Source organism: Primulina eburnea, unplaced genomic scaffold, assembly GCF_022965805.1.
Source record: "Primulina eburnea isolate SZY01 unplaced genomic scaffold, ASM2296580v1 ctg870_ERROPOS2543523+, whole genome shotgun sequence".
NCBI classification, from domain to species: Eukaryota; Viridiplantae; Streptophyta; class Magnoliopsida; order Lamiales; family Gesneriaceae; genus Primulina; species Primulina eburnea.
This window is the reverse complement of record NW_027331638.1, coordinates 94,153-109,868: the sequence shown is the minus strand read 5'-3', so window position 1 is coordinate 109,868 and position 15,716 is coordinate 94,153. Positions and strand designations below refer to the sequence as shown.

The 15,716-nt window shown below is 38.3% G+C and overlaps 1 protein-coding gene across 1 annotated transcript; it reads right to left on the bottom strand.

Moving 5' to 3' along the window:
- Positions 1-8,442: 8,442 nt before the first annotated feature.
- Positions 8,443-14,430, bottom strand: LOC140822487 (uncharacterized). The gene is made up of 9 exons (XM_073183254.1): positions 14,311-14,430; positions 13,927-14,015; positions 11,857-12,828; positions 11,661-11,774; positions 11,353-11,510; positions 11,082-11,244; positions 10,045-10,334; positions 9,525-9,723; positions 8,443-8,657 (listed from the first exon to the last, which is right to left on the bottom strand). The coding sequence occupies exons 3-9, from the start codon at positions 12,824-12,826 to the stop codon at positions 8,443-8,445; spliced, it is 2,109 nt and encodes a 702-aa protein (XP_073039355.1). The 5' UTR covers positions 12,827-12,828; positions 13,927-14,015; positions 14,311-14,430.
- Positions 14,431-15,716: the final 1,286 nt, after the last annotated feature.

Genomic DNA, 15,716 nt, shown 5'->3' with positions numbered 1-15,716 from the left:
CTATGGACTTTATTTTGGGGTTGCCTAGGACTAAGAAGGGGAGGGATTCTATTTTTGTTGTTGTGGATAGATTCTCTAAGATGGCACATTTTATATCTTGTCATAATACCGATGATGCTTCAAACATTGCGGATTTGTTCTTTAGAGAAGTCCTTAGAATGCATGGCATGCCTAGGACTATTGTTTCTGGTCGCGATGTTAAATTCTTGAGTTACTTTTGGAAGACTTCATGAACTAAACTTGGCACAAAATTGTTGTTTTCTACTACTTGTCATCCTCAAACGGATGGACAAACTGAAGTTGTCAATAGAACTTTGGGAACACTTTTGCGTGCTATTCTTAAAAAGAACTTGGATTGAAATTTCTATGGATTTTATTTTGGGGTTGCCTAGGACTAAGAAGGGGAGGGTTTCTATTTTTGTTGTTGTGGATAGATTCTCTAAGATGGCACATTTTATAGCTTGTCATAAAATCGATGATGCTTTGAACATTGCGGATTTGTTCTTTAGAGAAGTCGTTAGGTTGCATGGCATGCCTAGGACTATTGTTTCTGGTAGCGATGTTAAATTCTTGTGTTACTTTTGGAAGACTTTATGGGCTAAACTTGGCACAAAATTGTTGGTTTCTACTAGTTGTCATCCTCAAACGGATGGACGAACTGAAGTTGTCAATAGAACTTTGGGAACACTTTTGCGTGCTATTCTTAAAAAGGTCTTGGATTGACATTTCTATGGACTTTATTTTGGGGTTGCCTAGGACTAAGAAGGGTAGGGATTCTATTTTTGTTGTTGTGGATAGATTCTCTAAGATGGCTCATTTTATAGCTTCTCATAAAACCGATGATGCTTCAAACATTGCGGATTTGTTCTTTAGAGAAGTCGTTAGGTTGCATGGCATGCCTAGTACTATTGTTTCTGGTCGCGATGTTAAATTCTTGAGTTACTTTTGGAATACTTTATGGGCTAAACTTGGCAAAAAATTGTTGATTTCTACTACTTGTCATCCTCAAACGGATGGACAAACTGAAGTTGTCAATAAAACTTTGGGACACATTTGCGTGCTATTCTTAAAAAGAACTTGGATTGACATTTCTATGGTCTTTATTTTGGGGTTGCCTAGGACTAACAAGGGGAGGGATTCTATTTTTGTTGTTGTGGATAGATTCTCTTAGATGGCACATTTTATAGCTTGTCGTAAAACCGATGATGCTTCAAACATTGCGGATTTGTTCTTTAGAGAAGTCCTTAGGTTGCATGGCATGCCTAGGACTATTGTTTCTGTTCGCGATGTTAAATTCTTGAGTTACTTTTGGAATACTTTATGGGCTAAACTTGGCACAAAATTGTTGTTTTCTACTACTTGTCATCCTCAAACGGATGGACAAACTGGAGTTGTCAAAAGAACTTTGGGAACACTTTTGCGTGCTATTCTTAAAAAGAACTTGGATTGACATTTCTATGGACTTTATTTTGGGGTTGCCTAGGACTAAGAAGGGGAGGGTTTCTATTTTTGTTGTTGTGGATCTAAGATGGCACATTTTATAGCTTGTCATAAAACCGATGATGCTTCAAACATTGCGGATTTGTTCTTTAGAGAAGTCGTTAAAAAGAATATGAGATGCTCATATGATGAGTATCATGAAACTCATATTTGGAATACTGTATATTCTAAACAGTTCCTAGTCGATTCAGTCGCCACTAATAATGATATAGGCCGCTCGAGTTAGAGACTAGTATCTGCGATGTGAGTATCATGTTTCATTGGTAGGGGACATTGTGATGTCCAAGCATGCAGATAGGTGCTCCTGGAAGAGTGCACTGAACAACCCTCCATTAAAGGACTTTCCAAGTGGTTCTCACTTATCGAGTGGAAACGTCCTAGTTTATGGTTGTACACCATTAGTCCTTATGACCCGGGACAACATTGGGACTCTATGTGCTAGCATTGCACTTTGACTTGTTTACCGACTCTCGAGGGGACATCAGGTGGCAAGGTTGGGTGTTCTGTCGAAACATATAGGAGTCGATGCATTGTAGTCGGGGATTCACCGCTTACCTTCGGGTATGGATATCCTATGTGTTTTCATGTATATGTAGTGTGAAATCTCTGATCAGAGTATGGTGGTAATTATGAAAGGAGTTTCATAGATTACACCATCGATGCAACTACGGCATGACACATAGTATCGATTCATTGACAACTCTCGATAAACCAATGGTTGTCGAATCGGTCGGGATATATGAGTTGAAGGGACCGTACTGTACGCTAACCATAATTGAATGGTTCTTGCAGGCACTATCATTTGATACCTAGGGAATCATGTAAGCGATGCTGCTAGACGTTTAACATGATTGGTTGGGTACTATCAGACTTGAGTTCTGACGTTCTTGTTATCAAGGAGTTGATAAATAAGAATGGAGCAATTGGGGTATGCTCATATAAGGACATGTTTAGTCCGAATCACATGGAGATGTGAACTCACGGCTAGTTGTATCAATGAACCATTGAGGGCCACACAAGTGCTGGCTTTCTAGATCCCGTTGAGAAGTAAAATTAGTTCAATGTTTTGAACGGCTTATAAAGGAGTTTATAAGTGTAAGGAAAAATTGAAGTATGACTTCTATGAGAGAAACGTAAATTTTAATTTATGGAAGTGTTCCTAAATTAAAATTTTGCCAAGTGAATAATGTATTTGAAAATTGTGATTTTCATAAACATTATAATGGACTAAATTAAATTAATTCAAGTGTTGAATTAATTAAACACTAGTGGACCTAGTAGAGTCCAAATAATTAAATTAATTCAAGTGTTGGATTAATTAAATTATATTGAGTCTTGTAGAGCTCAATTTAATTTAATTATTTAACTAGTGGGACTTGGGTAAATTCAAGTAATGTTTAATTAGTCTCAAATATGTTTGAGATAATTAAATTTAGTCCATGGTTTTTATTTTGATAAAAAACCATATAATATGCATGCATGGGAGGTGAAGGGTTGGAGACAACTTTTGCAACTATCAAGGCTTGGCATGCTACTTTTGTCTCTACTTTTTGCAAGTCCAAGACAAGTCTCCCTTCTCCCCATTCTAGCACACAATGGCCGAAATTCTCACTACCATTCTCTCATGTTTTCTCTCAATTTTTCTCTTCAAGTGTCGAGGAAGAAAAATACTTCTCTTTGAAAAATCCTTTTATTTTTCTAGTGCAAAATAAGAGGGGTTCTAGTTTGCTAGTGGTGGGCCTAATTTGAAGGAAAGAAAGGAGTCCAACGAAGCTTGTAGATCTTCATTCCATTCAAGAGCCAAGTTGTTTACAACTTGGTTGGAACCATCATCAACCTTAAGAGGTTGATAGGTAACTATTTCTAAACACACTATGAATGTCATTTTGGTGTTTTATTGTATTTTCTACACAAAAATCATGGTGGCCGAAATTTATATGCTAAAACGAAATTTTTTGTGCTTCCGTTGCTTTTCCGGCCACTGTAACCGATCCCCTTTCAAGTGGTATCCGAGCTATGGTTACGTTTTTGTGTAGCAAATACAAGATATTATATTGAGATTGATTTCTAACCGCATGAGAATGAAATTTGCAACAAAAATCAAGGCATGGACAAGGGGAATTTCGGGCAGCATGTTGCTGCCCGTGTCGGGCAGCTCGGGCTGCCCGAGGGGCTGCCCGAACGCCCCTCTTTTAAAAATAAAAAAAAATATTTTTTGTTACCGGAATCCGGCGACGGAGCTCCGGCGACGGCAATGACGACTAGGGTTTTCAAAAGGTGTTTTGAAATATCCAAGTGTCATGGGCCTTGAGTTGTTGGGCCATTGGATGGCTAACATATTTATGAATTTTAAATGGGCCAAAACGTTTTTGGTTAAAAATGAGTTTTTGGGCCCTTAAGTTTAAAATTACAAAAGTTGCAAATATTTTCTCATGAAATAAATAATTTAAGTTGGACTTTAATTATTTATAGTAAATGGTGATTTACAAGAAATTCGGTTATAAATAAATTAATTGAAAGTAGACAAAGGTGTTTGTATACTTTGTTAATTTAGTTTATAATCGTGGCGGTTAGTGATTGGATCCAGATATATAATATTGGATCAATTAATTATTGTAATAATTAATTGATAGTGTATGATATGTGATATTATGCATGAAGGATGATCAAAAGCCCAAGCCCAATTTTCTAGGTGTATGCTAGGATATTTTGTGTTGAATGATTGTAATAATTATCAATTTATAAAGTGGGCTTGGTTTATGGCCCGTTCCCACCCCCATGAGATGTATCCCTATTTGCCATGGATATTTATTTGTAAATATTAGTATAGTGGATGATCAAGATTGGAAGATGGTGGCCATGATGATTATGAAGATCGAAGACATGTAAATATTGGAAGCTTATGTAATAGTTGCATTTGCATCCCGTGCATTTCCCTAGGATTGGACCTAGGCCCGTGTTTAGCTCACACGGTCCTTTAGTATTGGGGCGATTGATCATCCTTGTTTGTTTACTGTTATAATATATGCATGATATGTTATAAATATTGAGTATGTGCGTTATTATTATAATAACAAAGTCGCATGAATCCGGCAAACATACGATCAAACATGGCGAGCTTTTAAATAAAATTAATGATGAGACCTTTTCAAAATTAAAAACCCTCGTTTTGAATTAGATTCAAAATTAATATCAATCCCGAAAAGGGGAATTATAAATTTGTTTATAATTTCCTTGTCTTCCATCGACAAATGGGTGCATGACGAATCGCTACCCGTACTCGGGGCTCGGCTCATATTATTGGGGGGGCCCTTAGTACCGGAAAGCTGTGACATCCATTTGACATAGTGATGTGAACTACGTGGAACTCCCATGACTTCGGCTCATATTATTGAGGGAACTCTTGGCGACCGTCCATTAATGTTCAACATCGATGGGTAAGGCTTGACACGTAAAGATGAACGACGTCATATTATTGGGTCCTAATCAAACGTGAGACAAAAGTTTACGTAGAGGGTTGCATTGTGATGCAATTGGAAACTACCTTTTAGGAATTGTGATTGGCTGATATTATTCGGGATCATAATTCGCTAATTGGACCTTACGTACCTACTGAGGAAAGGAGTTTCCCGTTTTCACTAGAGGGTAGTGAAAGATGTCAAAACAGTGGGAGTAAACATTTATAAAGTTAAAGTCCATACTTTATATCTTACTAAAATATTTTAAAATAGTCATCAACATTTATCTGTTTACTTTTCAGTACTTTTTAACGATGTCTTCAATTCGCAATCCGCTTTCTGCCATACTCGAAAAACATGTGTTAACCGGACCTAACTACCTCACTTGGCTAAGAAACCTGAAAATCGTCTTGAACTCGGAAAAGATTGCATATACACTGACTGAGTCGCCCCCTGATAAGGCTCCGACTGACTGCACTCCTGAGGAATTGCAGACCTACAAGGATTGGTGTGACCATGACTTGAAGACCAAGTGTTATATGCAGGCTTCTATGAATGATGAGCTGCAGAGGCGTTTTGAGGGTGCAAAGAGTGCTGCTGACATTCATTTGCACCTCAAGGAGCTCTTTGGTGAGCAGACTCGGCCTCTTAGGCATGCTACCGTCAAGGAGCTAATCACTTTGCGCATGCGAGATGGGGCCTCGGTCCATGAGCATGACCTAAAGATGATTGGACTCGTGGACAAGCTCGTTGGCATGGATTTGATCTTACCTTTGGAGTTGACCACCGACGTGTTGCTATTGTCCCTGCCTAGCTCGTTTGATCATTTTGTGGTGAATTTCAATATGAACAAGATGGAGCCGACCCTTGAGGAGTTGGTGAACATGCTTGTGACTTTTGAGTCCACTATCAAGAAAGAGAAGTCGGTTCTTTATGTGGGTTCTTCATCTGGTACGAAGACCGATCCACGTGGGAAGAGGAAGAAGCGTTCTTTCCAACATCCCAAGAAGAACGTGCCCTTGAAGAGGCAAGCTCCGAGTCCCGTTGTGGTAGCCACACCAGTAAAGGCTAACAAGACTGTTGACGTTTGTCATTACTGCAAGAAGCCTGGACATTGGAGGCGTAACTGTGGGGCCCCGGGTCCGACATCTAATACCAATAATTATAAAAGTAATAACCAAACGATTTAATAAAATACATAATTCGTTGTTCACAAATCCACATAAACATTGTCACAATAATTTAAATGTTTGAACTATAAGTTTTCAACATGTCAAAATAAACTTGTGAACCAAATTTTCCCAACATCATCAAATGCTCCTAAGACCCGAGAATCCCACTCTAACTCGCATCTCCTCGCCTGGAGCTTGACTCTGGCATTCCAAGCCTCGCCTCACCTACCGTCAAGCACATGAAAACAAGAGGTACCGGACACGCCGGTGAGTATAAACCCAGTATGATACAATCAATAACATATGAGAATTAAAATTTCAAATATTTCATATGAATTCATAAAGATGCAATATAATGCAATGCATGATCAGAAGCTGTGAGCTATCAATAAATCTCAAGATCAAGTGAATCATCTGGTCATAGGGTACCCAAGGAAAGAGAATCCCCCAGCAACATCCACCGACTCATCCGCTCGAGGTGGGGTGCTGTGTTCTACAATCCCAGGACTATGGTGCGCCTATAGAGAGTGTTCAGGCCATAGCAGCGACCTCCGCATACACTATGCCAACTCAAATATAGCCCCATACGTCCAACAAAGCAATATATCAAGGCGACCTCCGCCATATCAAATCTGAATCAAAAAGTGGCTCAATATGCAATGCAATGTTGCATTTCAATCTCATCAAGTCAATATCATAATAAGCTCATCTCAAAAGATCAATCATCAACAAATCACAAATATTTCATCCAGCCATCGAATTTTCAATTTAAAATAAAAATGATACTTTTACCTCGTATGTTACCGACCGTAACATACCTTTCAATTATTACCAAAAGAAATCGAAATGCGTAGGTGAGAAGTCTTGAACCTCTGGATTCTACTATAATTCAATAACTCTGATCATCTATCAAAACAGAGTAATTTCTGTTCAAAATTCATAATTAGTTCCATATCGCTTCGAATCAAGATCCATAAATTTCTTAACCTTAATATGCCATAAAAACATTCATTGAATCATTCTATCAAACACATGGCATGTGTCCTAAAGAGTTAGCTCCTTTACTTTGCCATTGTCTTCAATTCCATTTTAAATTCAAACCAACACAATCTCAACATCTCCAACATCTCAAATATCAACACAAATATCAATTCTAAACTTCATCTCATTTCCAAACTTGAATAAAATATAACATACTTACACCATCTTGAAGATCTTGGAGAGAGGATCACAAATCTAACTTCATTTCATAATTTCCTTGAACAAATCTCCCATAGATTGAAGAAATAATTAGAAAATAAAAAGGAAGAAGAGAACCCTAGCTTCCAAACCGATAGAGAGAAGACAAGGAGAAGGAAAATGAGGAAAAATATGATACCATTCTATTTTATGCCTTCCCAAACACCAAAACACGTTTTTATTATTGTTGTTGGGCGCCATAGCGTGAGATTTGGCACTGCCGCGCGCTCCATTCTGCCCCAAACAACAACAAAATCAGTACTGGGCGCGCTACAGCACGGGTTCTGGCGCAGGGGCGCGCAGGTATTCTGTCCAAAACACATTTTTAACTTCAGAATTTGCGAAAGTGGTAAACTACAAAGTTGTAGCCCTATGTCTTGGCTTTCGTCTCCCAAACTTTCAGATTATTTGGAGCTCTGAATAAAAAGTTATGCCCATTCTCCCAACATGTGTAATTTTAGGAACGACGATACGCACGACACACTTCGGGGCGATTTTGGCTCGTCTTCCCTAATGATTTGAACAAAACTCAAAACTTGAAAGTTATAGCCTTAGGTCTTATCTTTCTAATGGAAGTGGCCTCACATCAATTGGATCAATATACAAAACATTATTCTAAAAACCACAACTTGTTCCATATTTTTCATACCGTTTCTGCACTTCCATTACCTATTTAGCTCAAATTCCACCTTTGATTCTACACATCCATTATCTATTCCATTCTATAACATCATTATCATTTATACCATAACATAAAGACAAGAACCATCACAACTACTGTCATATTATATCAAAATTCGGGCATTACAATTCCTCCCCTCTAAAAATAGATTTCGTCCTCGAAATCAATCATCTCTTTCAAGTCTAACATGTAATAATCAATACTGAAATTAAAACCGAGAATAGAAGCGTACTTCATTTGAATAACTCTGGATATTTTTGTCTCATTTTATATTCTAATTCCCAAGTTGCCTCCTCGACACCATGTCTGTTCCACTGTACTTAATCAACGGTATCAATTTATTTCTGAGTTGTTTATCTTTTCTGCCTAGAATCTGAATCGGTCTCTCAATCTAGCTCAAATTCTGATCTAACTCAATTTCATCGGGTGGAAGTACATGAGAAGGATCTGGATGATATTTCCTCAACATGGACACATGAAAAACATCATGAACACCTGATAACGCAGGAGGAAGAGCTAATCTGTAAGCCAAATCACCAACACGTTCCAAAATCTCATACGGACCTATGAATCTTGGTGATAATTTACCCTTCTTTCCAAATCTAACTGTACCACGGAAAGGAGATATTTTCAGAAAAACTCTGTCACCCTTCTCAAAAATCAATGGTCGTCTCCTGATGTTCGCATACTTAGCCTGCCTATCCTGAGCAGCTCTCATACGACTCTGAATCAATTTCACCTTCTCTGTCATATCTCTTATCATATCAGGTCCTACAATTGGTGCTTCAGATAAATCATCCCAATACAAAGGAGATCGACACTTCCTGCCATATAATGCTTCAAATGGTGACATTCCAATGCTCACTTGATAACTGTTGTTAAAATAAAACTCGACAAGTGGTAACGAATCCTGCCAACCAATACCAAAATCCATCACTACAACTCTCAGCATATCCTCTAATGTCTGAATAATACGTTCTGACTGTCCGTCTGTCTGAGGATGATATGCTGTACTCAAATGCAAACGAGTACCAAGGGCCTCTTGTAAACTCTGCCAAAAATGAGAAGAAAATCTGGGATCACGATCTGATACAATTGACTTAGGAACACCATGCAATCTCAAAACTTCTCTTATGTACAATCTGGCCATCTGATCATGTCTATATGTCATCTGATAAGGAATGAAACATGAAGACTTAGTTAATCTGTCAACTATAACCCAAATTGCATCGCAACCCCTCGACGACCTCGACAATTTCGTGACAAAGTCCATGGTGATATGATCCCACTTCCATTCTGGAACTTTAAGGCTATGCAAAAGACCTCCTGGTCGCTTTCTTTCTGCTTTTACTTGTTGACAATTCAAACAATGAGATACAAATTCTGCTATGTCAGATTTCATTCTTTTCCACCAGAATTGTTTCTTCAAATCATTGTACATCTTTTTACTTCCAGGGTGTACACTGAATTTACTGCAATGAGCATCACGCAAAATATGCATCCTCAACTCTGAAATATTAGGAACTACAATACGATCATTCACAAACAAAATACCCTCATTATTGACCTGAAATTCTGATTGATGTCCTGATCTGACGAGTTCAACTGATTTCTGAATACTTTGATCTAATCTTTGGGCCTCTTTAATTTTAACAAACAACTCGGGTTCTGCCTGAATCATAAATACTCTTACAGGTTGAGTATTTTCCACAAAATCCAAACCAGAAAGACAACACTCTTCTACTAGATCAGATACACTGCTAGTGATCAAAGACATATTACATACTTTTCTGCTCAAAGCATCGGCTGCTGCATTAGACTTTCCTGGATAATATTTTATTTCGCAATCATAGTCTTTCAACAAATCTTACCAACGCCTCTGTCTCATGTTCAGCTCAGCTTGTGAAAAGAGATATTTCAAACTCTTATGATCAGTGAATATCTCAAATTTCCCCCCATACAAATAGTGACGCCAAATCTTTAAGTCAAAAACCACTGCTGCTAATTCCAAGTCATGCACCGGGTATCTAGACTCATGTAGCTTCAACTGTCTAGAAGCATAGGCAACCACACGGCCATTCTGCATTAATACACAACCCAGTCCTTGATGTGAAGCATCAGTGTGCACTGTAAATCCTCCTACACCTGATGGAATAGTCAAAACTGGAGCACTAGTCAATCTCTTCTTAAGTTCAACAAAACTAGCCTCACATGCTTGCGACCAAATAAATGGTGCATTCTTTTGTGTCAGCTGGGTAATTGGCCTCGCAATCTGTGAGAATCCTTCAATAAATCTGCGATAATAGCCTGCCAAACCCATAAAACTACGTACCTCAGGAACTGATGTCGGTCTAGACCAATTCATGACTGCCTCAACTTTACTCGGATCAACTGATATACCTGCACTTGAAATCACATGTCCAAGGAAAACCACTCTATCCAACCAAAACTCGCATTTCGATAATTTAGCATACAACTTTTCAGTTCTCAAAATTTGCAAAACAACTCTCAAGTGTTCGGCATGCTCAGATTCAGATTTTGAATAAATAAGAATATCATCAATGAATATCACCACAAATTGATCTATATACCTTTGAAACACCCAGTTCATCAAATCCATAAATACCGCAGGTGCATTGGTCAACCCAAAAGGCATTACCAAAAATTCAAAATGCCCATACCTGGTACGAAAAGCAGTTTTAGGCACATCTGCCTCACTAACTCTTAACTGATGATATCTGGATCTTAAATCAATTTTAGAATATACTGAAGAACCCTGCAACTGGTCAAAGAGATCATCAATCCTTGGCAAAGGATACTTATTCTTTACTGTGGCTTTATTCAACTGTCTATAATCGACACAAAGCCTCATAGATCCGTCTTTCTTCTTCACAAATAAAACCGGAGCACCCCAAGGTGAAACACTGGGTCTAATATATCCTTTAGCCAATAGATCCTCAAGTTGTTCCTTTAATTCTTTTAGTTCAATTGGTGCCATCCTATAAGGAGCTCTAGAAATAGGCTGTGTACCTGGCATCAACTCAATGTTGAACTCAACCTCTCGGACTTGAGGAAATCCTGGAATTTCATCTGGAAATACATCTGAAAATTCACTAACAATTGGAATATCTTCCAATTTAGGTACTGACCTTGAAATATCAATCGCATAAACCAAGAAACATTCGGCTCCTTTCTGCAACAAACGAGTCATGGACAACACAGATATCAAAGGAATCTTAGCTCGAGAACCCTTACCATAGAATGTCCAGTGATCTGTCATATCAGACCTAAACTTAACAACCTTCTGAAAACAATCTACAGTAGCCTTGTATCTTGTCAACATGTCAATGCCAACTATGCAGTCAAAATCATACATCTCCAATATAATACAATCAAGCTCAATGACATTATTCTCATAGCGAAATTCACAACCACTTATCATTTTAGCTGACCTCATCACTTTGCCCAGTGGAGTAGAAATAGATAAGGTAGATGATAATGGTATAGAATGCAACGAATGCAATGTGACAAAGTGCTCAGATATGAAAGTATGTGATGCACCAGTATCCATCAAAACATAAGCAGGATAACCTGAGAGAAAACAATTACCTGCAATGACATGATCTGGAGCATTATGTGCCTCATCCTCAGTGAGTGCAAAAACTTGAGCCTGTTGTCTAGGTGGATGTCCTGCCCTGTAGCCACCACTCTGTTTGTTCTGATCTGACCAGGTTTGATTGTTGATAAGAATGAACTGTAGGGGTCTGACGATTCTGGTGAGGTGTTTGTCTCGATGATCCCCCACTCTGAGACATATCACTGCCACGGTTAGGACACACTCGAGCATAGTGTCCCACCTGGTTACACAAGTGGCAAGTTCCCAAGATTCCTCTACAATGATCGGTATAATGTCTACCACCGCACTGACCACAAGTCGGGCCTGAATAACCAGTGCTCTGAACTGAACCAGACTGTCTCGATCCACTAGAACTCGAAAAATTACTTCCATGCCTCTTAAATTGTTTGCCTCTAGCCTTGAACTGATCTCTTATGTTGCCACTGTTACCACCAGTATTACCCTGTCTGAACTGCTGTTGAAACGGTGGCTGTTGGGGTCTTTGTGAATATTGAGAACCTCTCTGCCTAATGATTCCAGTTTCAGCTCCCTTGGCTCGATCAAGAGCCTCAGCAAAAGTGTTAGGCCTTCCAGTATTAACCAGGGTAAATATATCAGGATTAAGACCATTTATGAAATGATCGGCCTTAGCTTCTTCATCGGATGCTACATGAGGAGCAAATCTCAGTAAATTCGAGAACTTAGCAACATAGTCCTCAATATTCAGATTTCCCTGCTTTAAATTTGCAAACTCGGCTCCCCTATCTTTCCTGTAAGAGGTAGGAAAGAAACGCTGATAAAATTCAGATTTAAAAATATCCAAGGTAACAATCGTACCTCGACTCTCTAAAGCTTTCTTTGTCATGATCCACCAACTCTTAGCAACATCCAATAACTGATGAACAACTAACTTGATTCTACGATCATCTGGATACTCAATAGATTCAAATAATTGATCCATATTCTCCAACCAGTTCTCACACTCTAATGCATTCTCTGTACCCTTCAACATCGGTGGGTGCAAAGACTGAAATCTGGCTAACAGTATCTCCATCGGAGTAGGAGTTATATCCATCTGAGTATGAGTAGCACTGCCCTGATCTTGTGCCACTGGTACGTCCTGTCTAGGTCTACCACGACCTCTACCACGAGTAGCCATGTCTGATATACAATAGATCAAACACAGATAAAATCACAATATCATAATCATCTCAATCTCGTATCCATCATCTCTGGCTCAACGAATAAAGATCAACAATATAATATCTCAATTAAAATCATGTATTTCACATTATGTCACAATGAAAATGCTAGCAAATATATCACATGATCAAGCAATTCGAATTGACTCGATCTACCATGTTCCTCAAATATCTTATGCTCTGATACCACCAAATGTGGGGCCCCGGGTCCGACATCTAATACCAATAATTATAAAAGTAATAACCAAACGATTTAATAAAATACATAATTCGTTGTTCACAAATCCACATAAACATTGTCACAATAATTTAAATGTTTGAACTATAAGTTTTCAACATGTCAAAATAAACTTGTGAACCAAATTTTCCCAACATCATCAAATGCTGCTAAGACCCGAGAATCCCACTCTAACTCGCATCTCCTCGCCTGGAGCTTGACTCTGGCATTCCAAGCCTCGCCTCACCTACCATCAAGCACATGAAAAGAAGAGGTACCGGACACGTCGGTGAGTATAAACCCAGTATGATACAATCAATAACATATGAGAATTAAAATTTCAAATATTTCATATGAATTCATAAAGATGCAATATAGTGCAATGCATGATCAGAAGCTGTGGGCTATCAATAAATCTCAAGATCAAGTGAATCATCTGGTCATAGGGTACCCAAGGAAAGAGAATCCCCCAGCAACATCCACCGACTCATCCGCTCGAGGTGGGGTGCTGTGTTCTACAATCCCAGGACTATGGTGCACCTATAGAGAGTGTTCAGGCCATAGCAGCGACCTCCGCATACAATATGCCAACTCAACTATAGCCCCATACGTCCAACAAATCAATATAACAAGGCGACCTCCGCCATATCAAATCTGAATCAAAATGTGGCTCAATATGCAATGCAATGTTGCATTTCAATCTCATCAAGTCAATATCATAATAAGCTCATCTCAAAAGATCAATCATCAACAAATCACAAATATTTCATCCAGCCATCGAATTTTCAATTTAAAATAAAAATGATACTTTTACCTCGTATGTTACCGACCGTAACATACCTTTCAATTATTACCAAAAGAAGATCGAAATGCGTAGGTGAGAAGTCTTGAACCTCTGGATTCTACTATAATTCAATAACTCTGATCATCTATCAAAACAGAGTAATTTCTATTCAAAATTCATAATTAGTTCCATATCGCTTCGAATCAAGATCCATAAATTTCTTAACCTTAATATGCCATAAAAACATTCATTGAATCATTCTATCAAACACATGGCATGTGTCCTAAAGAGTTAGCTCCTTTACTTTGCCATTGTCTTCAATTCCATTTTAAATTCAAACCAACACAATCTCAACATCTCCAACATCTCAAATATCAACACAAATATCAATTCTAAACTTCATCTCATTTCCAAACTTGAATAAAATATAACATACTTACACCATCTTGAAGATCTTGGAGAGAGGATCACAAATCTAACTTCATTTCATAATTTCCTTGAACAAATCTCCCATAGATTGAAGAAAAAATTAGAAAATAAAAAGGAAGAAGAGAACCCTAGCTTCCAAACCGATAGAGAGAAGAGAAGGAGAAGGAAAATGAGGAAAAATATGATACCATTCTATTTTATGCCTTCCCAAACACCAAAACACGTTTTTATTATTGTTGTTGGGCGCCATAGCGCGAGATTTGGCGCTGCCGCGCGCTCCATTCTGCCCCAAACAACAACAAAATCAGTACTGGGCGCGCTACAGCACGGGTTCTGGCGCAGGGGCGCGCGGTATTCTGTCCAAAACACATTTTTAACTTCAGAATTTGCGAAAGTGGTAAACTACAAAGTTGTATCCCTATGTCTTAGCTTTCGTCTCCCAAAATTTCAAATCATTTGGAGCTCTGAATAAAAAGTTATACCCATTCTCCAAACATGTGTCATTTTAAGAACGACGATACGCACGACACACTTCGGGGCGATTTTGGCTCGTCTTCCCTAATGATTTGAACAAAACTCAAAACTTGAAATTTATAGCCTTAGGTCTTATCTTTCTAATGGAAGTGGCCTCACATCAATTGGATCAATATACAAAACATTATTCTAAAAACCACAACTTGTGCCATATTTTTCATACCGTTTCTGCACTTCCATTACCTATTTAGCTCAAATTCCACCTTTGATTCTACACATCCATTATCTATTCCATTCTATAACATCATTATCATTTATACCATAACGTAAACACAAGAACCATCAAAACTACTGTCATATTATATCAAAATTCGGGCATTACAGTAACTGCAGAAATATCTTACCCAAAAGGGTTCTGGAAACGGTATGTTCTATATTGAAGTAAACATTTCAATTAACTCTACTTCTTGGGTATTGGATACCGGCTGTGGCTCACATCTCTGTAATGATTTGCAGGTGATGGGAAGAAGTAGAAGGCTTAGAAAAGGTGAGACCTTTTTGAGGATGGGCAATGGAGCAAGGATTGCTGCCAAGGCCGTAGGAGATGTTTACTTGCTTTTGAACAATGATTTTAAGTTAATTTTGAGAGATGTTTTGTTTGTACCCGATTTGGTGAAAAACATTATTTCCATTTCTATGTTGGACAAATTTGGATTTTCTTGTTTATTTAGCAAAGGTGTTTGCAACATTTACAAGAATGAATGTTTAGTTGGTACCGGGGAACTTGAAAACGATCTCTATAACTTAAAATTGAAAGATATTCCACTAAACAATGTCCAAGCGATAACAACAACAAACAAGAGAAAACAAGATACTCTAAATTCGGCACAATTATGGCATGCTCGATTAGGACATATTTCCTTAAGAAGGATGAACAAGCTAG